Source organism: Parasteatoda tepidariorum, chromosome 9 (genome assembly GCF_043381705.1).
Source record: "Parasteatoda tepidariorum isolate YZ-2023 chromosome 9, CAS_Ptep_4.0, whole genome shotgun sequence".
Lineage (NCBI taxonomy): Eukaryota > Metazoa > Arthropoda > Arachnida > Araneae > Theridiidae > Parasteatoda > Parasteatoda tepidariorum.
In genome coordinates, this window is record NC_092212.1 from 587,802 (window position 1) to 611,247 (window position 23,446).

Sequence of the window (23,446 nt, forward strand, 5' to 3'; positions counted from 1 at the left end):
CCTTCCGCAAACTCTTTGTGGGGTCGCCCTGAATTAAATTCAATCCACAATTTCTCATCAGGAGAAATTCTACTTGGGTAGTTAGGCGCATTTTTTCAAAAGAAAATACATATCTTAAAATGCCAGAGCCTTCCTTTACTTTCCAGGATCTTTGCGGGTGAATAGAGGCTTAAGAGAAAAATCCGTTTAATTAGTTATTTAAATGTAGTAAAATTAGTTAGTCTTGAAACATTTTGTCAGATACTGAAATATCTTATTATTTTCTATATAAGAGAAAGAATTTCTCAGCTTTTTTGTCTTTGTATTTCAAAAATAATAATTAAAACATTGATTGGTTTAAATTAACCTTTCGAAGTTTAAAAAAAATTTAATGATTCAAATTTTGTGTCTTTTTTTTAAATTATTTCAGTTCCTATACATTTTACTTGTTTATAACTAACGGATTTGCACACTTATATTATGGAATTTGTATTTCAGATAATATTTAAAAGTCCCTTAAATTAAACAAACAAAAAAATTTAAATTTCCGCCATCACATTATTAAAGTTGCTATAAAAAGCGAATCGTACTTCAGAGCTACACATGGCTCAAAAGACACAAAATTTGAATCTTTACTAAGATTGAATAAAGCGAAAACAATTTTTACTTTTGTCGCAAAAAAATAATAATAAAATCACATGTTGAATTAGCTACGCGACAAATATGCTCTACTGTCATCAGTTTAATAATATTCACCTGTCTATTTGAGTATTTTTTTCATTCATTCTGTAGGGAAAAAATTTTCATTAAATATTGTACATATGAGGTTAATATTTAGAAAATTAAATAGTCAAATACGAAAAGAAAGCGAAATAAGAACTGCACAAGAGATAGGACACTTAAGCAAAGGAAAGGGGAATGGAAAGAGCTGGCTGACCAGTGTAAAAACATAACCAACGCGCCAATTCTGATTGGCCTTGAGAACTAATCCAGATCCAAGCTAAAACACTTCCTTCTTTGTACATTCGCTTTACTGAGAAAGTATTTATAAGTTAAATACATTTAAATATGAAAAACTTTTATGCATTTTTCAAGAAAAACTTTTCTTACTATACAACATTTATTTATATTTGTGCGCGCATTTAAACTGCAATTAATTACAAAACAGTGAATAACTACTTTTCAAAGGCGGAGTATTACATTTCCTACCCTTCCCTGCAGTACCAACTTAAGGTGAAACATAGTATAGAACTGTAGCGTAATACCTATCCAAATTCGATGTTATGAAACTGAAAATTGTATGATTGATTTCTCTATTTCAAGTTAATACCGAATTGAGCACATTTCAATGAGTTTTGTAAATATATAATTGATTACACCAATCTGCTGCTCGTGGTGAAGAATGTTGTGTTTTTCTGAGTACCAAAAATTTGGTGAATAATTAGAATATATTTAAATTGTTGAACTAAATTATTGGATGAACTGTGGGAGAGCACGCTTTAAATAAATAGCAAATGCTTTTGAACCATTATTATAAGTTTAAAGGCGGATAATTTCAAGATATTAACAATATGACGGACAAGGTGGCTGTTTGTTTACATGAAATGTACTGGTGAACGTCTTCTTGTCGGATTGAACTGATAAACTTATCAGACCAAATAAGTTTCAATCATCTTTACTGATTGAGTGAAAATATTGATTCTGGTTGATTATTTTCCGAGTAACTGTAATCTTCTTGTAGTATTTATTTGACAAACTACTCACAGAAACTGTTATAAAGTCCATCTATGTTTTTAGTTTCATTATAAAGTTATTTATATTCTCACAAAATTTACTTAAATCTCACAATTGGAAAAATAATTTCGTAACATTTAAGTTTTATTTACTTCGATTTTGTTCAAATTCATAGTAATATGTCTGTGCCGTTTCATAAATAAACTAATTTTAGTTTAAAAAACGTTACGAATCTTAATAAAGACAATATTGAAAAAACAACACAGAAACGGATCAAAATTATACACTTGTTTAATGCAGTTCTCAACGATTTAAAATATAACTATCATTCTTACACGGTTCAAAACATGCATACATATTTTTACGGGAAATTTTGTTACTGTAGATTTACAGCATCATAGAAGACATCAACTAACTCGTACTCGATGTAAATAATTCACTGGATATATCCAAACTGCGCCAACATTTGTGCCTTCGGAAACGAAAATAATTCACGTGTGGTGTGAACGTGGATGAGCTGGTTGTAGACTTTTCCCATTATAAGTTCGTAGACATCCTTTACATTGTATATGAAAACTCTATTTGGTGTTACCTTGAAATGAAATGTTAATTTACACAATTTTTGGATTGTTCATCAAATTCGAAGCGATATTACGCCACATTATTTACATTATGCACAGTGTCATGATGACCACTTAAACTTCAATGATTTCTAAAAAAATAAAGTTACCTTTCATCATCATGTAATGACTTTAAATAAGAATACAAGATAACCATAAGGAGAGAAAAATTTAAATTTAGATTGTATTATATCCGTCAGTAGTCAATGAATAAATCAATTTTCTTCAATTGTAATTCCATTAGGGGAATAGTGTGTAAATAAAAAAAAATTTTGTTTTTATAGCATTGTGTTTGCGGATGGAGTTCTTGCAATAAGAGGATCACCCCTTTGAGGAAATATTCTAAAAAGGAAAAAAAAAGTAGAATGACGGAATGATTAATGATATCCAGCAAAAACATTAATATCATTCAAACCTTTTTTCCAAATTTTTTCTGCTTACACACCAACGCCCTCTAACAACGAGGACAAGAACTAAAATGTCTATCGTCTTTGTAAATACGCTTGGAATACTCCATTCGCCCCACTAACCCATGAACTGGAGGAACACCCTTTTCCTCTTTTTTCCCGGATTTTTTTTTCTTACTTCCATCACTTTTTTATCCGAAATGTTCCCCAAAAAAGGAAAAGTCTCGAGATTTAATGGATAAAAGAATATTACTTAACGTTCTCTTTTCCAGCTGCTTGATTTCAATATTTTCTCCGTAACCGTATTCGCGTAAATAATAATAAAAAAAAGAGCAAAGGATTGTGGGGAAATGATGTATGGGAATCGGGTATAGAGGGGGGATAAATGTTTCTCATCAGTTGTGTGAGCGGATTAGAGAGGCATTTATCCATAGGATGACACAAGATAGATCTTTTCGAAATTCTTCTGAAATAGAAAGATAAACGTAGAATCTTTTGAAGCTTTATAAGAATGAAGTGTCACAATAGTTAAAAGATCGCACCACGTGTTTTTGATTCCTCTCCTCACATTTCTACCTTTGAACTACAGATAGGCATTCTACTCTTGTCTTAATATGCTTACACGCGCATATTTATATATATGGGTCATTCTCACAAAAACAGTCATTTTCATGTCCCCAGTATATTTTATGTTTGTTTTACAGCTTGCGAAAAAAAAAAATTCAGGGAAAGTGTCCTTCAGAATGCAAGCTAACAAAAGAATAAAAATAAAATTATCAATTTTTATTTTTTATTTATTTTAGGTAATTAAAATATACCAATATGTCATTCCCTCACTTGTCCCCACTGCTGATTTAAAAAAAGAAAAAAATTGTTTCTGAAATAAAATTTTTTTTTTTACAAATTCGTGTTTTTTATTTCAGAATACTGAAATATAGAATTCAGAAAATCAATTTTAAATTTAATTTCTGATAAAAATATTAACACAGCACTATTTTAAACTTTGTCCCCAGTGTTTCGCGTCATTCCCTCACAACAATGTTCTTATCACCTGCAATCTTCTTAGAATAAAAATATTTTAATAAAAACTTCAGAAGTTAACAACTGGCATCATAGAACAAAATTGCAGTATGTTTCCATCTTCAACTTAAAGAAGCTTTGCTGTGGAATAAATTTGAATGAATCAAACCAGGTAAAATTTTTTACATTTGTCATTCCCTCATGTCATTTTTTAGAGTAAAATAAAATACAACTTCATCGAGAAAGTGGATAATTATATGTTGCTTTCTTGTATGAATATAATTGTATGTGATTGACTTCAGAAATTAATTAGGCCTAACTGTTATTTTTAAATTTTATTGAATTCGTCATTCCCTCACTAGTGTATAAAGTGAGGGAATGACGCTGAAGTGAGGGAATGATTCAAGATGAGTATATTATTAAATTTTTTTTTGTTCAATCGTGCCAGCCAATTTTATTTCCCAAACCTGTAAAAACTATTAAATATATAAGACTAAATTATAATAAATATTAGATATACTTAGTATGTTATCATTTTCAAACTTTAGGTAGATGTAACTTAGATAAAAACATGTATTAAAATAAAATATCATTCCCTCACTTTCTAAATAGTGAAAATAATTAACTTACTTATTAATTAATTTGAAAAATAAATTGAAAAATTTATAAATTAATTTATTGAATTAATTAATTTATTTATTAAATTAATTATTAATTATTATAAATTAATTATTAATTATTATAAATTAATTAATTATTTAAAAAATTTATTAATTTAAATATTAGGTATAATTTATAGGATATATACTTTCTTTATAATGCCATTTCATATTTCTAATAATATAAAAAGTTTCAGAGCTTTTTATTCACTTTACTTTTTTGGGATTTTATGAACTGAAAAATGACAGTTTTCGTGAGAATGACCCATATGGACAAAAAAATTAGCGCACCAAGAAGGAGTCGTCAAATGAAACAAAACTTTACATACGTAATGACTACTTTGATATAAATATATATATACTAGGGGGCTCAGCCCCCTGTTCGCTACCGCTCACCAGCCCCGATGATTGCTTCTCAATAATTGTTTTTTCATGGCAGAAAGCAGTTTTTATTCACTTAAATTAATAAAAATTATTCACTTAACATGTATGTACTAAAAGGAATTCTGTTTGCTTACGCTTGTGCCTCTACTTCCCACGTCCAAATATTACTATCTATTAGTATAATAAACATTTAAATCTCTTGGAGAGCAGAAGAGATCTTTCGTAGTAATCATTTTTTAAAATAACATTAATATTCTTATAACAACTAATTGTTCAAACAGATTTGTTGAGTTCACAACCATAATTTAATATTTTCGCTAATAATAGCAGTACTGCATGGAAAATAGCTTTAAATTAGGGATACAAAAATATTTAGCGGAAGACAATACCTTTACGACTTATGTTAATTTCATGCTGATGACAACCAAAACAATATTCAAATGAATGAGGAAAAACTGAATCCTACCTCGTGATTTTTAGGCCAAAAGAAATGCAGAGACAACAATGGAATACTATGACACCATCATTAGACACACTTAAAATAAAATAAAAATCGCCACTCAGCTATAGCTGGTAAGTTCAGTTGGAATATTTTAGCAAGCAGCATTATTAAATTCAGCATGAAGTTGTAAAATGTACTGACAGAGGGTCATAGCAATAATGTAAGTAGAAGTAAAGTTAGTACTGTAAAATTAAAACAATATTTTTAATCAATGAGCCAAGTTCTTCAAGAAGCAGTTGTAGAAGTAGCTGGATAGNCTGGTAAGTTTAGTTGTAATATTTTAGCAAGCAGCATTATTAAAAATTACTACCTTTTCACACACATGCGTTCTCAATTTTAATTGGCTGTTTTGTGCGCTACTTACCGTAAGTCTTTTATGATTCGCTATTTGTTATCATTTCACTCCCTTCTTATATTATACAAAGATATATATATACTAGAGGGCTCCACCCCCTGCTCGCTACCGCTCGCCAGCCTCCGATAATTGCTACGCAATTACATTTTTGTTCGCTTCGCGAACAAAATTAAAGTCGCTTTCATAGAGATTAGCTGGCAATTTTTCTGCACCAACATCACATGGAGGGAATATGATAGGATTGTAAAATGTCAGAGGTCCTTAATACCAGCATTGTAAACTTATATACAGCAATTTTAGTACAAACAATATTATAAACTTATATAAAGCAAGGAGGCGATATTATTTAACACATTACTGTAGGGCATTAGCCGGTGATCTATCTCCGTATCCGAAGTACGCGTGGCAGAGCCTAACTCGGGTAGACTATATTTGAGAATGCCCCTGGAGTGGTGATCGCGGTTGATCATCAAGCTGGGCGATGCTGAAACCAAATCGTGATTCTGATTGGTTTAGATTTTAGTGTTATTTTTAAATGTTCAACGGTATATGTAATTTCAGAGGCCCGTTAGTTCCACGTTGGATACCGGCTGGTAAGGTTACTTTCGCTTCTGGTCAATAAGATCGAAGGCATGTGGGCAGTCATAAAAAGGGACTTAAGAAAAAAATGTCATCGCCAGTCCGGTACCACAGACGCCATTTTAGATTCGTATTTCGCCGAATTTAAGTGGCTATGGAGGTACACAGATTCTATTCATGATAAGTTTAGACAGTATCTAACTGCTATTAGAGAATTCAGTGCACCTAAATCTGAGGATATTCCAGATTAAGGGAGAAGTGAGTTGTTTTTTTCCTGCCCTTTCTTGTCCTTTTCTTCTGTGCTTACTCCATAAATTTTTGTTTCGATTCAAAATGCTTTTTATTGGGTTTATTAATTTTGCTCATATCGGGCTCATTGCAATTTTATAAAATTTCGGCCGATGTTTTGTTGAAATTTTACAATGTTTTATTGAAATATCATTATATTTTGGCAGCCATTCCTGTTACCAAGGTGTTTCGCTCAATCAGGAATGTCGCCAAACATAATTCGTCAATTTTGCCAAGGGGCACTCTCAAGTATATTTCTTCCCATAACTCAAATTATTGTTGATCTTATGGGATGCCGACGCTCCCTATATGGTGCTTTATCTCCCCCCCCCCATTAATTTAAATTCGAAACTGAAAACAATTAAAACCTGATGAAAGAAAACTTTAAAATATGGCAAACAAATTAAAACCTGTAATACTCGGAAGTAGAAAACCATTCTATAGAAAATTATCATCAAGTAATCCTGTATATCATCTTTTGGATTCTTTGTTGCCTTGTTGTTTGCTGATTATTGACGATATTTTTTAGTGCTCCGAAAATGCGTCTTTGGGATTTGCCAAAAATAGAACAAGATACAATTTCATTTCTATGGGAGCGAAATATTTTACCAAAAGAAAAAAATACGAAAATGTGCCAATTCTCATGACATGAAACTCTATTATGGCAACCGTACATTTTGGAAATGTAATTTCATTTGGAATTTTATTTCTTAGAGTTCATATGGCGACAGCACATCAGGTGAAAGAAAATGAGATTGTTTTGAATCTATGTTAAACTCTATATCGGCCCATTTTCCACCGAAATCCGATTAACTACTTTGATTTTAAATAAAGTGTTTGATTTTATGATTTGTCGCAAAAATTTTAGGTGTAGATTGGCGGCACTTAAAAACCGCCAAATCTGTAGTTGCGGTGGCGCTAATACAAGTACCGAATTTTTATTTCATACTTTTCTGAATTTTATTACTTCAAACATTAGAATATACAAGAAGTTTACATAAACACATAATGTTATACCATTTCATTTTTCAAAACAACTGTTTTAACTACAATTTTTATCAAAAAATTATGAACTAAAAAACGTAAAATAAAGAATTCCTAGGAAAAAAAAAACGATTTTAAAAACTCCTCACATTCAAATTAAAAACTTCCATATTGTTTCTTTTTTAACTCTTATAGTTCTTAATCAGACGTAAAAAACCATTCTGTACTGAACTATCATCAAATAAGAAAAAATAATTATTTACAAGCAAATTTTTTATTACAAAATTCATGACACTTACCTGATTTATGAATCCGGAGAATTCCAAAATGAAATGTTTTTTGTTTCAAAATTTTATTTTCAAATGATATATACATAGATTATATCTTCATTACTTTAAGATAACATACCACACAGCAAAATTTTAAAATTGTAAGATTTCGATATGAATTTTAATATGTAGCTTTAAAACAAAATAGCTGAGTTCTAGTTGAAATTATTCTTTCAAAACTAAAAAACACTTACCAAGAAAACGATAAAAATGTATTAATAATCAGCACAAATGATATTACTTCAAGTAATACCGAAGATTCTTTATTGTTGTTTTCTGAATTATGTAGATTCAGAAATATATACTAGTCTATAAAGAAGAATAACATTCTATAACTATTACAGTTCTGTACGTTCTGAATTCATATTTATTCATTGGAATGAAGAAAGCAATGTTAGCATCACTTTAATTTGTAATGAATTGAAGACAGAAAAAGTGTATTTTACCGTAATACACACATCGGAACAGTATGCAATCCCGAAGTTGGAAGTTATCAGTTGCAAGTTTGTTGATAATAGAAATTAAAAATTGAGGAATTTTTCTTCAAATATTTGGCGTGTTCTGTTTCTGAAAGATTTGCCGATATTCTAGAGAATTTTTGCAAGTTCTTCAGCCTTTTCTTTAGGGAAATTTTGCTTCTTATTTGTTGCTAAGAAAATGGCGTCTGATTCTGCCAATGATTTTGATGGAACTAAATAAATTAATGTCTGATATTTTCAGGCTCCGGCTAGAGGGCGTACTCGAGCGTTGCGATCACGAATACTAATTAAAAAAAAACATATGTAAAATGAAATAATTATGCTATCAATGATAAATAAACATTTTTGTCTGAATTGTTATAAAAAAATAAGGTGAAAAGAATAAAATTAAAAATTATTTACAATAGATCTCTGAATATTCACAAAACCTAGCTATGTACAGTTTTCATTGATTTTTCTTTTCACATCATTTTGTGTACCAATGATTTGCACTTTTATGCATTATTGAAAAAATATCTCAATCAAATAAGAACTGTTAATTAAAACTTCTGGCTGAACGATTTTTTGAAAGTAAGTAAAAAAACATTCAAAAGTAAGGAAAAACAATGATAAAATTAAAAATTGTTTACAAAACCTCCTCACCTTATTCTCGACCACGTTTCATGCTCTCCACGGAAGGAGGAAGTATTTGTAGAGGTTGTTTTAACTTCCGGAATAAGATTCAGGTAGAAGAATTTCTGCTGGTGTAAACCAAATCGCGTAAATCCACATCTTAACGATCTTGTAATTACATATCAATTTAGGAAAATTTTCCGAATTACCTTTATTTATATCTTTATATGATATTTTAAAATATGAGGAGCACATTTTTTCACAAAAAACACGGCACAAAAATTAAATTAAGAAAAACTAAGTATTCCGAGTATATACAAACAAATCTGGAGCGTCTGAAATAGAAATAGGCTATGACGTCAGAAGAGGACCTCAAGACTTCCGGTAGCTTTTGTTTGTTTTTTTAGGATTGATGGTGAATATACAACATTTTTTTGTCAATTTCTTTTCCATATTATTCCTTTTCATTTATACGTCTCGACTCTTCAACGTTTCTTCGCCGCGCATTCTGCTGTCGCCTATTAATAGCACTACAGTTATTTTTCTGGTAATTTTGTGCTGCTAAATTAAGTTCAGTTCTATGTCGCTGTCGATATCGCCTAAGATATTCACGGCAATCCATTTTTTATGAAAGATAAGTATTTTAAAGTTAACTCTGTTCAATATATTTCACCCATTCAATACAAAATAAAAATCGCAACAAGATCTAGCTGTTAAGTTTAGTTGTAACATTTCTGCAGACAGCATTATTAAAAATTATTACCTTTTCACACACATGAGTTCTCAATTTTGATAGGCTGTTTTGTGCGTTACTAACCAGAAGTCTTCTGTGATTGGCTATGTGTTATCATTCCATTCTCTTCTTATATTATATTAAGATATATAGTTTTGCTATATGAATTATTCCTAGAGTATGGAAATATATCTTATTTATTGTAAGTGTGTGCGTATGTGGTATATGAGTGGAAGAGGCATGGAGCGCTGTGAACGATGACGGAATGTGAAAATAAGAACACACCAAATAATAATTTCTTTAATTTAAGGTAACTTTTCTTTATAAATTATAAATATAACGAATTCTGAAAAAATTAGCCAACAATATTAATCTCTTAGTGCAAAGTAGTGTACAATATTTTTTGCCATTCCATCTTTAGCTAATTCAAATAAACTGGATGGTTTGCCCACTCGAAAGCATGCCACGTATAATTGTTCGTGTGAAAGACATGGTGTGCTCAAATCAAAGCCACAAGCAGAAATTGTTTGGCCTTGTAATTTATTAATAGTCATTGCAAATGCCAATCTAATGGGGATCTGAATGCGTTTAATTTGAATTGGCACATCTGTGGGTATAATAGGGATTCATGGAAGTAATATACTTTCACCTTTTTAAAATAATGACTTCGATGACGTTGTTCATTAATTTCTTAACGACTAATCGTGTGTCGTTGCACAGTCGTGGTGGGTTCAAATTACGAAGCAAAATAACCGGAGATCCAACTTTCCCCTGGCGGGGATAGTTGATCAAGTGTTAATTGATCAGCTATCGACAAGGGTTAAGAAATATAAAATGCTATTAAAAAGTAGGGATTGATGGTAGGAGGGTGAATATTAAGGACTGAATGTATTTTTTAATGCCACACCATAAAAAAGTAACAAAAAAAATTTGTCCAAAAAAGGAAAAAAAATTAGTTATAAACCTATTATCAGACCTACTGAATATACATATAAAATTTCATCAAAATCGGTCAAGCCGTTTCGGAGGAGTATAAACACTAAAACTGTGACATGAGATTTATATATATATATATATATATATATATATATCATTTACAGGAAATAACAAATTATTTAAATTTTCAACATATGTAAACACTACTAGAAATAGCAACCTGTTTATCAAAAAGGAAAACTATTACAAAGAAGTTAAATGAATGGACCGACATATATGGCCGCATCGTTAGTGGGGCATTACCATGCAGCCAATGCCGAAACAGTTACAGCGGTTAGCGGTATATTGCCACAAACAACCCCCTGTATAGCCACAGCGGCATATTGCCCATCCCCTACTGACCCAAGAAAAAACAATATAAACCAACATCAAGCCAAAGACTATATACCAGGGGTGTTTCGATGGAACATACAAATTCTATCAATTTCTTCCAAATGTTTTCTACTGCTTATCCAATCACATTCACTAATATTTTTGTCTACATGTCATATGCCTTCTGTCTTTTAACCATTCATTAAATGGAAAATCCAAATCTTTAACATTAAAAATATCTGCTATTCGGTTTCCTTTAATGCTAGCACAATAATCCATTTCTGAAAACTGGCTCTAGAAGTAATATTGTTAAAATAACTGTTACTAATATGTTGCTACAAATGCTCTAAGTATAAAACGTATTACAACACACCTTTCTACTGCGTTTACATATGAATCGGAACTTGGGCTAAAGACTTGTAAATACTTGGACGAAAGACTGGCAGTAAACCGATTTTATTTTTAGCTTTTTGCTTGGAAGAGTAAAATATTAATGACCTATTAACAAATATAAAAAATATATTTGTATACAAAATCTCGTTTGGAGAAGATTTTTTGTGGGACCTACCTGAGTCGAAAACAAAGAGAGAGTTCAATATGAAAAGAATTAGGGAATGTTCAAAATTCTTCTGAAAGTTTTGGTTTAGGTCCGATATAAATATCTGAAGTTTGTTGTCTGTAGTTGTCAAGCTTAATGCGAGTTAGTTTGAAGTCAAGAGAAGTTGTAAAACTGACCGATTTCACAATAAAAGATAAAATGTTAATATACCTACCACTATTAACTAATTTAATCTAATGTTTTCTTATTTTTATTTTCTGTCTTTTTGAGGCCAGTTATTAAAGTTGTTAAACGGAAACAAACAGTTATTTCAAAACAGTTGATGAATAAGATATTAGATATTTCTGAAACTGTTGACAATAAATTGGTTTTTATCTCAATATACCATTTGTGATTAATCTAAAAAATTCCTTGGAATCTGAAACTTTGTTTATCTACATCGCAATAATCCATAAAACTTTGATGACTTTTAATCTATTAATTCTATCGACTTGGGTGAAGCAGCAAAAAAAAAAAAAAAANAAAAAAAAAAAAAAAAAAAAAAAAAAAAAAAATGGGTCGAATCAATGTGTCTAGATTCCATTGCCCCCCCCCCTTCCCCCCAGTAAACTCTAGATTAAGAATGCAGCTGATCTGAGGAAAATTATTAACATTTAGTGTTAACATCAGATACTTTGGATCTAAATCACATTTTAAAGCAATTTACAGATTACGCATAACTAATTCTGAAACTGAATTACGGGCCTCAAGCATTAGGAGTATATTATATGAAATTTAAATCAGTACCCATGCCAATTAATTGTTTCTGCTATACTAAAAGCCTTGTTTCCAGTGAATTTCATACCTGTCTAGTTTTGTTAATGACCTTATAAAGTTGTGTAAAATTTCAGTTTCTTGCTACTTTGAGGCTAATTTTTAGATCACGTCAAAGGCATATGTTTATTTATTAGGAACTAATCATATTTACAGAAATATATACATTTGTTGTTTACAGTTGGTATGCATTAGTAGATTTTGACTGTCTAAGTAACTTTTGACTTTCGATGCAAAGGTTCACTAAAAGCATTTACATCTTAATAGTTAACGTAGTAGAACAAAAAATAACCGTAATCCCGTCGATTCATAAAAAGTAATGTCACTTATAAATTGATATGCTTTTCTCAAAATTCTAGAGCATCTTCAGCTTTGACCCACAAAACTTAAAGAGATAATTTTTTTCGCACAAAAATAAAAAAAAAACACGAGTCTAAGAATTTTATATAAATAAGATGCTCTGAAAAGGTCAGTAAAATAAAAAAGTCCGAGTATCCAACCCTCCATTAAAGAAAGCGAATTTCTATAGGTATAGCGAAAATAAGATTTTTACATCTCGCCGAAAAGGATAAGTACCGAAGGAAATTGTCTCATTCCAATAAATTTTGACCATCATAAATAATAAGCAAAAAATGCAAGTTAAATGAGTTGGTATTTGAAATGATACTGAATACCATTAATCTTCAGTTTGATAGGATGATACCAAACCTTAAAATGTGTTATGCTTACTTTAATAACGTAAAGTCACCGGAAAGGGCAACAAAAATAATAAATTGTAAAAAAAATTAACTTATTAATTATTTAGGTATGTTGTTGCTGTTACTCATCCCTCTGGTGAAGGAAAGCCTACACCAGGTCCAAAAGAGCCCGTCGCCTGAAAGCGGGACGAGAAATTTAGGTATGTGACTTATAGTGTTTGGCATGCTTACGCAGTGTTGATCAACCAATTTATCGATTAATTACTTCTTATTTCCCAGTACGAAGAACGGGCATTCAAACATTAAAGCTGAAAATTGATCATTCCAAAAAACCACTTACCACCTATCAGCAATAGAACGATAAAACAAAGGACTTTTTTAAATATCCGTCAGTTCCATGATTTTTTTTCCGTAACTGTGTCAACGGTATGCGAAGTTTTTGAAAGCAAATACATACCAGGGTTTTTCTTTTCTTTCGATTCTCCTTTGATTAAAAGACAGATTTGCCAAAGTTTTACGTAAATCGGATTTGTTTATCGTTTTCATTAAAATACGACAGCCTTCGGTGGGATGCAAAGTCTATTCCGAGGAAAACAAGCTTTTTGCCGTATCGGATACGAGAAATGATGCCACATCCCATAAACAAATAGTAAAGAAAATGAAATGTTTCCTCATTTCGTTGCCGATTTGAATCCAGTTGAATAAAATCCAATACTTTCCTTTTGGAATCGCTTGCGGAAAATTAAATGAATTTACCAGCTGCGACCATTAACTAGAACTGAAGTGAAGAGAAGAGTTCCTTTCTTACGACCGCGGGGACACAGAAGAAAAGAAAATATTAGTTATTTTAAATAGCTAACTTCCTTTTTTTCCTCCTGGAAATGAATGTTCTTTTTTCTCCCGTTTAATTTTTTTCGCTTTTCTACATTTTAGTGAAAAAATTCACCTTTGGAAACGAGGTAGGAGAAAGATATTATCGGTTTTTCGAGGTCAGGAGAGGGTGTTTCGAGGAGAGGGTGTTAAAAGAAAAGTTGTTACGTTTCTGATTGAATTCATGACCTCCCCTCAGCATTTGTGTCATTCAATTTAAAAGCAAATGCACTTTAAGGGGGATTTGGAAGATCTGAGGTCGGTTAAACAAAGATATTTTCCTTAATTTTTTTCTCAAAATCCCAAATCGCATGCTTACAAATGAGTACAGTCGATTCATGACTATAAAATGCATAAAATCCTTATGCATGCATGCAAAAAAAAAAAAAAAAATCAACATAAATGCATTTTTAAAAACGTGTCAAATTAGGTCTGAGAAATTCGGTAGAGCATTATTTTTAATCAAGTTAATAATTGACATCCTCATTTCTTAAAAANCTTTGTATGGATGACGTAGCATGGATCTTTACGTGGCATGGTTTGGAGTACGTAATTTGGTTCTTAAAAATTTTGGGTACTTATTTCTTCACAACTATGGGTGTATTTGAAAAATATCTCGCTAACTTTTTAATCTGAAACAAGTTTCAAATGAATTCCTCTTTGCAAATAATTATAAAAAATTCACAAAGCGTCCTCTACTGTGTTAACCATATAAATGCTCTTGCGTAGCATGATTTGGACTACACAAATTCTTCTTAAAAAAATTTCAGTATTTATTTTTTGCTACGTATGGGTATTTTTGAAACATTTGACACTTACTTTGTAACCTGAAACAAGTTTTAAATGAATTTCTCATAGGTAAAAGTTACAAAAAATTTTTAAAGTGTCATATTTAGTTTTATGCTCTTAACGTAGCATTGTACGGACTTAAAATTGCTTCTTAAAAATTTTGAGTCCATATTTTTTTGATAAATGTGGGTAATTTTTAAAGAAGTGACGCTAATTTTTAATCTTAATCAAGTTTCAAATGAGTTCTCCATTGCAAAGAAGTATAAAAAATTCGCGAATTTCCCTCCTTTTAGTCAATTATACATATGTTCTTAACACATTATTGTTTTTCAGTAAACAAATCCTTCTAAAAATTTTGATTACTTCTTTCTTGAAGTATACGGGTTTTTTTGGAAAAATTGACGCTCACTTTGTAATCTGAGACAAGTTCAAATGAATTCCTCACTGCAAAAAGAATGAAAAACTCGCAATTAATCCTTCATTATGTTAATTATATTAATGCTCTTAACAAACCATGGTTTGAACTAAACATATGCTTCTGAAAAATTTTGGATATTTACTTCTTAACATCCATGTGTACTTTTGAAACATTTGACGCTTACTTGGTAATCTGAAACAAGTTACAAATAAATTCCTCATTTCCAAAAATTATAAAAAATTTCCAAAGCGTCCTCCAGTAAGTAAACTGTAAATATGCTCTTAGCGTAGAATAGTTTGGAGTAAACAAGTCCTTCTTAAAAATTTTGAGTACTTATTTCGTGACACATGTGGATGTTTTTGAAAGCTTTGACTCTCACTTTAAAATCTGAAGCAAGTTTCAAATGATTTTCTCATCGCAAAAATTTTTTAAAGATTCTCAAAATTAACACCATTATGTTAATTATATATATATATATATATATATATGCTTCTTACATAGCATGGTTTAGATTAAACAAATAATTCCTCAAAATTTTGTGTACTTACTTCTTGAAACACATTGGTATTTCTGAAAAAAGTGAAGCTCCGTTTTGAAAAATGACTCACTTTGAAACAGGTTTCATATGAATTTCTCATTGTAAAAAATTATAAAAAATTCATGAAGTGTCCTCCATTATGTAAACCAGCGTTTTCCAAACTGGGAGGCGCGCCTCCCTAGGGAGGCGCGGACTAGTTTAAAGGGAGCCGCGAAAATTAGTCACAGTCAACAATTTTCCAATTTACTGCTAAAGTTTTCCATGTAAAAAATGAGAGAATAAATGAAAAAAATACCATCGTGCTTTATCGCGCATAGTTCAACTAAACATTTCGTAACTTAACATCCATATACCTAGACCCCGGCAAACCTTTTGAACTAAGGCCGTCGTTAATTTGGCGGCACTCGACAGACACAACTTAACAAAAGCCAGATGAGCGCGCACTAACGCCACTGGATGCCACACATCCAGAAAAGATCGACGCACGTTTAGCTCACCATTTTGTTTCGTGTCACAGCTAATATTTAATTGGTTCAGCAGTGTTAGGTTGTGTTTCGATTGTTATTGACGTGATTGCCCACTGATCATAATAGTAAGTAATTTAATAGTTTTATTTTTTTAGAATAATATAATATTATTCCTAATATTTCCAGACAAATGGATAAGTTTTTGATAGGATATAAGCGAAAATCCACTAATAATGAAGATTCTGATGTTGGCACAAGTAGTGGGAATAACAAGCCACAAGGAACAGGAAGGAAGAACTCCCAAGACAAGGAAATACGACTTATCCTANTTTAAAACCCTCTTGTTACACTCAATTTGCGCTTTTGTTTTCATCTTTTGTTTTCATATTTTGTAATCTGGCAATCTTTCTGCGAAAACATTTTTAAATCATTCTTGAAAAATATCCGTCCATGTAAGTTGTTCTGATTTTGCTACTCGCTTTATAGTCCCCCCTTTTTAATGTTTTTTCTCTTTCTTTTATTTTATTATCTGTTTTTACATGTTATTTTTACTTTTTATGATCTATTTTACTTGCAGTTATTTTATAAAAAAAATTTTTGAGTGCTCCTCACACTATTGCAGCGTTTTCCAAACTGGGAGGCGCGCCTCCCTAGGGAGGCGCGGACTAGTTTAAAGGGAGCCGCGAAAATTAGTCACAGTCAACAATTTTCCAAATTACTGCTAAAGTTTTCCATGTAAAAAATGAGAGAATAAATGAAAAAATACCATCGTGCTTTATCGCGCATAGTTCAACTAATTATTTCGTAACTTAGCATCCATATACCTAGAAGTCCTAGACCCCGGCAAATCTTTTGAACCAAGTCCGTCGTTAATTTGGCGACACTAGCACCACTCGACCGACACAACTTAACAAAAGCCAGATGAGCGCGCACTAACGCCACTGGATGCCACACATCCAGAAAAGATCGACGCACGTTCAGCTCACTATTTTGTTTCGTGTCACAGCTAATATTTAATTGGTTCAGCAGTGTTAGGTTGTGTTTCGATTGTTATTGACGTGATTGCCCACTGATCATAATAGTAAGCAATTTAATAGTTTTATTTTTTTAGAATAATATAATATTATTCCTAATATTTCCAGACAAATGGATAAGTTTTTGATAGGATATAAGCGAAAATCCGCTATTAATGAAGATTCTGATGTTGGCACAAGTAGTGGGAATAACAAGCCACAAGGAACAGGAAGGAAGAACTCCCAAGACAAGGAAATACGACTTATCCTCTTTATCGTTCGGATTTACTAATATTATAAACGATAATGTGGAAAAACCAATGTGCTTGTTGTGTTCAAAAGCTTTGGCTGCTGATAGTATGAGACCCAGCAAATTGAAACGGCACCTTGAAACTATTCATTCTGAATACGTTGGTAAGATCCAAGAATTTTTTCAAAGAAAATTGGATGAGTTATCTAAAAACAAGCAAGATTTCAAAAAAAAATTTCATATTCCATCAAATGCATCACTAGCATCATACCTAGTGTCGTACAGAATCGCGCAATGTAAAAAATCCCACACAATAGCAGAAACCTTAGTTTTGCCAGCAGCTATTGATATGATCAAAACAATGTTTGGCCAATCTTATGCGAATCAGCTGCGACAAATACCGCTTGCTGATAACACAATTGGCAGAAGAATTGATGATACATCTGAAGATCTCTGTGACCAATTAGTTTCTCGAATGCGTACTTCAAAATTCGCCATACAAATAGATGAAGCTACTGATGTAGCTAAAGACGCTCATTTAATTGCATATGTTCGATATGTTGACGATACTAATATAATTGAAGATATCTTATTTTGCAAACCAATTCCTGACAGAGCCACATCCAATGAAATTTTCAAAATAATAGACAGATTTTTTAATGAGAACGACATAATGTGGAATAATTGCATTGGGCTCTGTACTGATGGTGCACAATTAATGGCGGGACACAAAACTGGTCTTCAAACGCTAGTTAAAATGAAAACACCTGAGGTTCTCTGGACGCACTGAAAACTATAAGCGAGGAACTTAACAATGTTTTTGCAAAAGTAACGAAAGTTATAAATTATATAAAAAACAGTCCATTAAAAGCAAGGTTGTTCGCAAAACTGTGTGAAGATATGCGAGCTAATTACACGTCACTTCTGTACTATTGTGAAGTACGCTGGCTATCTCATGCAAAAGTGATTCAAAGGGTACTTGAACTCAAAGAAGAAATTGCTATGTTTCACGAGGAAAATCATTATGAAGACGGCAATATGTTTAGGGATGGTAATTTTATCGTTACACTTACATATTTGGTTGACATTTTTGAAAAATTGAGTGTTCTTAATAAATCAATGCAAGGACCGCAAATGCAAAAAGACAAAGCTTATGCCTTGCTTATACAAAAAGACAAAGTGAAAGCATTTATTAAAAAAGTGGAGCTATGGAAATCAAATTTGCAAAAAAATAAGATTGACATGTTTCCACGTTGAAATTTATGCCCCCGAGATAACATAGAAGCAAACAAAAAATATCTTTGTGGAACACTTGAATAGTTTGCTGCTTCAATTTTCGAATTATTTTAGTGATCTTGATTTTACAAAGTTTGCGTGGATACAGAATCCATTTATCGACGAAGAAGATGATGAATTTGGATTAACAAGTATTGAAAAAGAAAAATTGATTGAATTATCTTGTGTTACTACATTAAAACATAAATTTCAGACTGTATCTCTGGTTCAATTCTGGTTGTATCTTCATACAGAATATAACACTTTGTCAAACAAAGTTTTGAAAGTACTGCTGCCGTTCGCAACATCATATTTATGCGAAACGGGATTTTCTGCCTAGACTGCAATGAAATCCAAATATCGAGCTCGTTTAGTTGTAGAAAAAGTCACAAACACCAAGATTTGATAAACTTTGTACTAATAGACAAGCGCATCCATCTCATTAAAAACAATAATAAAATATCGTCTTCCATTAGTTTGTATGAATAAATTTTATAAGAGTAAAAATGTTTGTGTTTTGATTTTATGAAATCTTCAGGGGGGGGGAGCGCCAAATGATTAAATATTTTTAAGGGAGGCGTAGTAACATCAAGTTTGGAAACCACTGATGTAAACCATGCTCCTAACGTGGCATTGTTTAGAGGGGGGAATGGTGGCTTAGTCAAGAAAGCGTCTGATGTTTAAGAAATACACATAGATATGAAGAAATGAGTATCCAAATTTTTTAAGAATTATTTGTTTCGAAAGTGCATATGTATTGTAAAAAAATAGAGGACATTTCGAGAATTTTTATAACTTTTTCCAATGAGAAATTCATTTGAAACTTGTTTTAAATTACAACGCAATCGTCAAATATTTTAAAATTACCCATAAACGTAAAAAAATAAATATTAAATTTTAAGATGCATTTGTTTTAGTCTAAACAATCCCATGTTAAGAGCATATATATGGTTAATATAATGGACGACAATATGTGAATTTTGTTACAATTTTTTGAAATGAGTAATTCATTTGAAACTTATTTCTGAACTTCCTCTTTAGAAAAAAAAATATGTTCTTTAGATCAAAAAATTTTTCTCGACCAATTAGAAAAAGTTAAACATAACGAAGTTACTGAGGAGTAGAGTTTCTGCAAACGCTTTTTGTTAGCCAATTCCAGCACGCGTATTTACTATGTGTTAAGCCAGTGGTCTGTAAAGCGCGACTCCAGAGCCGCATGTGGCTCTTTGGCTCCTTAAGTGCGGCACTGGCACAAATATCCACGGAAGGTGCAATGATATTTTCATTTAAAAGAAAACATGGTAAGAAAAAAATTACATCTTATTTTGATAAATTAAAATTCTTCTATAAATCGAGAACATGTATAATTTTTTGCTTAATTTAAAAGATAGATAGGTATAATTAAAATTTTATATTGTTGTAAAAATACGTAACGAACATCGACTTTAATTTTATTAGTTTTCGTAAACGTAAACACAAACCATGCATAAGCTACCGGCTGAAATTGTTCGTATGTTTTCGGCCTACTCCGCTGTTATACAAAGGTACCACAAGCATGCGCGCGCATGCTTTTTCTAAAGTAGTGGGGGTACTAATTGGCATCACAGACCACCAGTTGCAGTGTGAACAGTTTTGTCTTGTCTACCGTGTCTGCCGTTGTCCTGTCTTATTAAAAAGTTTTTGTATTTTTCAATCTAGCTGCACATCTTACGCCTATTTTTATACGATTTTAATACACCTGCTATGTAAGTTTGTGGTTCCGGTACAAAATTTCCCGGTGATTCCGGTACAATCCCTATCCAGAACTAACAGACGATCAGTGGATCCAAAACTTTTATTTCATGGTAGACGATGCGTCTAATCTAAATCAGCTTAATCGTAAACTACAAGGGAAAGGAAACTTAATTTTTTCGATGTTAGAAGTACGTAATAAAATTCGAAAACAAATTATCCATTTTCACTCATGATTTTGAAAGGGAAACATTGTTTCACTTTCCGTGCCTGCTGAAGCATCGCCAAGAAAATAATTCCTCTATTGATAAACACCATTTTAAAACAGTAATTTTAAATATGAGGGAAGCATTTCTCAGCAGGTTTCAGGAATTTAAATACAGCAGAGCAACTTTAGCATTTGTCAAAAATCCTCTTAATACTGAGATAACCAAGTTGAAATTTTCTCCTTTTGAAATTGACATTGGTAGCTTTGAAATACAATTGCTGGATTTTAAAAACAAGGAGATATGGCGATCTAAATTCGCACGTCCTTGTGTTGAATTGGAAGTATTGGAGAAGAAAAAATTTGATCTTTGTTCACAACACAAGTGGTCTGCTTTGAATGACCTGGAAAAGGAAGACATGATCATGTTCAACGTTTGGTCAACATGTTCAACATGATCAGCTGAAAAAGCTCGCGTTTGTTGTTCTTTTCCTTTTCGATTCTACATATATATGCGAACAATCTTTTTCAAGCATGAACATTATCAAGAGTAATCTGAGAAGTCGTCTTATTGATGAGAGCTTGGAATCATGCCTAAAATTAAAAACAACAACATACAAACCTGACTAACTCAAACTTTCCAAGGAGATGCAAGCACATTGTGCGCATTAATAAATATTTATTAAGTTTGAAATTTAGTTTTATTTAGTGTACTACTTATTTAGTATAATAAAAGTTTACTAAGCAAGCAGATTTGGCTCCCAATTTTTTTAAAAATTGTTGTAATGTTCATATTTGGCTCTTTGGCTAATAAGATTGCCGACCACTGAGTTAAGCGAACTCATAATTTATTTATTCGATAATAATTAAACTATGAGAGTAATTAAGAATTTCCTTTTTTTTCTCGAGTTTTCTTCATATTTTAAAAACATTTTACAGCGATTTCTTGACCGTGCAATGTTGAAACTATAACGCTTTTTCAATATTGCACGTGAACAACTCAACGATGAGAGATGAAAAATGTCGCAAAAACAATTGTATTTTATTTTATAACCGTCACTGAACAGCCGACCCAATTCTTAGGTGTTTACGATTACTAATATTCAACGCGGTAACCTTGTCATTTTGAACCCAATCCAGAGGACAAGGGAACACTTGGAATGGAAGAAATTTGTCTTCGTGGAAGACTTTTTGATTTAACTAACCCGCATTTACGTTACATGGTGAGGAAAACCACGTCAACCTCCCACGGTTAGTCTGACGACAGGGGAACTCATAGTCCGTCAGCCACGGAGGATATTTTTTGTCAGCACTCTGGTGGGTGCAAGCCGGAAGCGGAATTCGCATCGACCAGCCATCGCCGGGTTTCGAACTTGGGTCACCTCATTTGAAGGCGAACTCTCTATCCCCTGAGCCATAACTGCTCAAATAAAAAATTAATAAGTAAAATAAAATAAATAAATAAATAAGAAATATAAGAAACACAATAAAAAAATTATAAAATAAGGGAAAACGATTGTTGTCAGTAAAAAAAAGTTTAATCTGTTGCAAATGGATTTCAATAATGGAATTTAATGTGTTTGATACAATCCCCGACTTGCAAGACGCCGGATTGTTTACAAACCACCACATTAAAAATTTACAAACTGCAGGAAAAAAAATCGATATCCGGCTCTCGATTTATATGCGAATATCCATAGAAACAAACTTCTCCGCTTTTATATTTACAGACATGTATCAAAGGAAAGAAACTGAATTTATCAAGGATCAGTTTACGAGTGTAAATTTAAAAAAAAGGAAGACGAATAGCATATTTAGAAGTACCCCTCCCCGTATTCACACGTTCAACTGTTGAGCACGATCGAGAGATGTATTTTCACAAGTTAGAAAGTTAGCATTATTTTATGGTGCTGCCATCTATGAGTTATATTCATAGATAAAATTGGGAATCGGTAGAAATCTGAGAGAACTACATCTTTTCGTTATAGTATATTAAATCTTATATACAGTGGGGCAGTTTTAATGTATGTTTTTTTCGGAGGGGGGGGGTATTTCCTTCCACGATATACATATANAATACAAGAAAACATGAAGAAAGTTAAGAAAAACAATAAGTTTAACAGTAATAAAACCCTCTATTTACTCTCAATTTGCGCTTTTGTTTTCATAATTTGTAATCTGGCAATCTTTCTGAGAAAACATTTTCAAATCATTCTTGAAAAATTTCCCGTCCATGTAAGTAGATCTGATTTCGCTACTCGCTTTATAGTCCATTTTTTATACTGTTTTTTCTTTTTCTTTTATTTTTTTATTCTGTTTTAACATGTTATTTTTAATTTTTACTTTTTGTGTTCGATTTTATTTGTTGTAATTTTTGAGAAAAAAAAATTTTGAGTGCTCTTCACACTATTGTATTAATATATTTTGCTTTGGTTTTATTAATAAAATATCAGAAAGCACTCTGTTTTGCGGATATAATCGTGTGGGCTGATGAAAAGATTATATCTTTTTTTTCCGGTTTTTTTAAATAAAATTTCATTCTTTTTTATTTTTTTTACTGTTGTTTGTTATTTTTTTACTTATTATTTCCCCCCTTTTTTCATATGTCTATAATTTTTCTTTGTTTTATCTTCATTTTGAACATTATATATATATATGTGTTAGTGTGTGTGTGGGGGGGAGGGTACCAGTTCCTGTACACTGAAAGCCGTAAGCTAGAAGTCCTGTCAGTCAATGTAAGCCGCAAGCTGATCCCTGTGCGCATGACTAGGAAGCAGTGGGAATTTCCCTAAGACATCAGAGCGCTGTTTGGAACTAACCGATAAAGACGTATATGGACTCCAAAGAG

The 23,446-nt window shown here is 31.7% G+C and overlaps 1 protein-coding gene across 1 annotated transcript; it reads left to right on the forward strand.

Moving 5' to 3' along the window:
* Positions 1-17,313: 17,313 nt before the first annotated feature.
* On the forward strand, positions 17,314-18,177 carry LOC122271782 (zinc finger BED domain-containing protein 5-like). The gene has a single exon (XM_043054125.1). The coding sequence runs from the start codon at positions 17,314-17,316 to the stop codon at positions 18,175-18,177; it is 864 nt and encodes a 287-aa protein (XP_042910059.1).
* Positions 18,178-23,446: the final 5,269 nt, after the last annotated feature.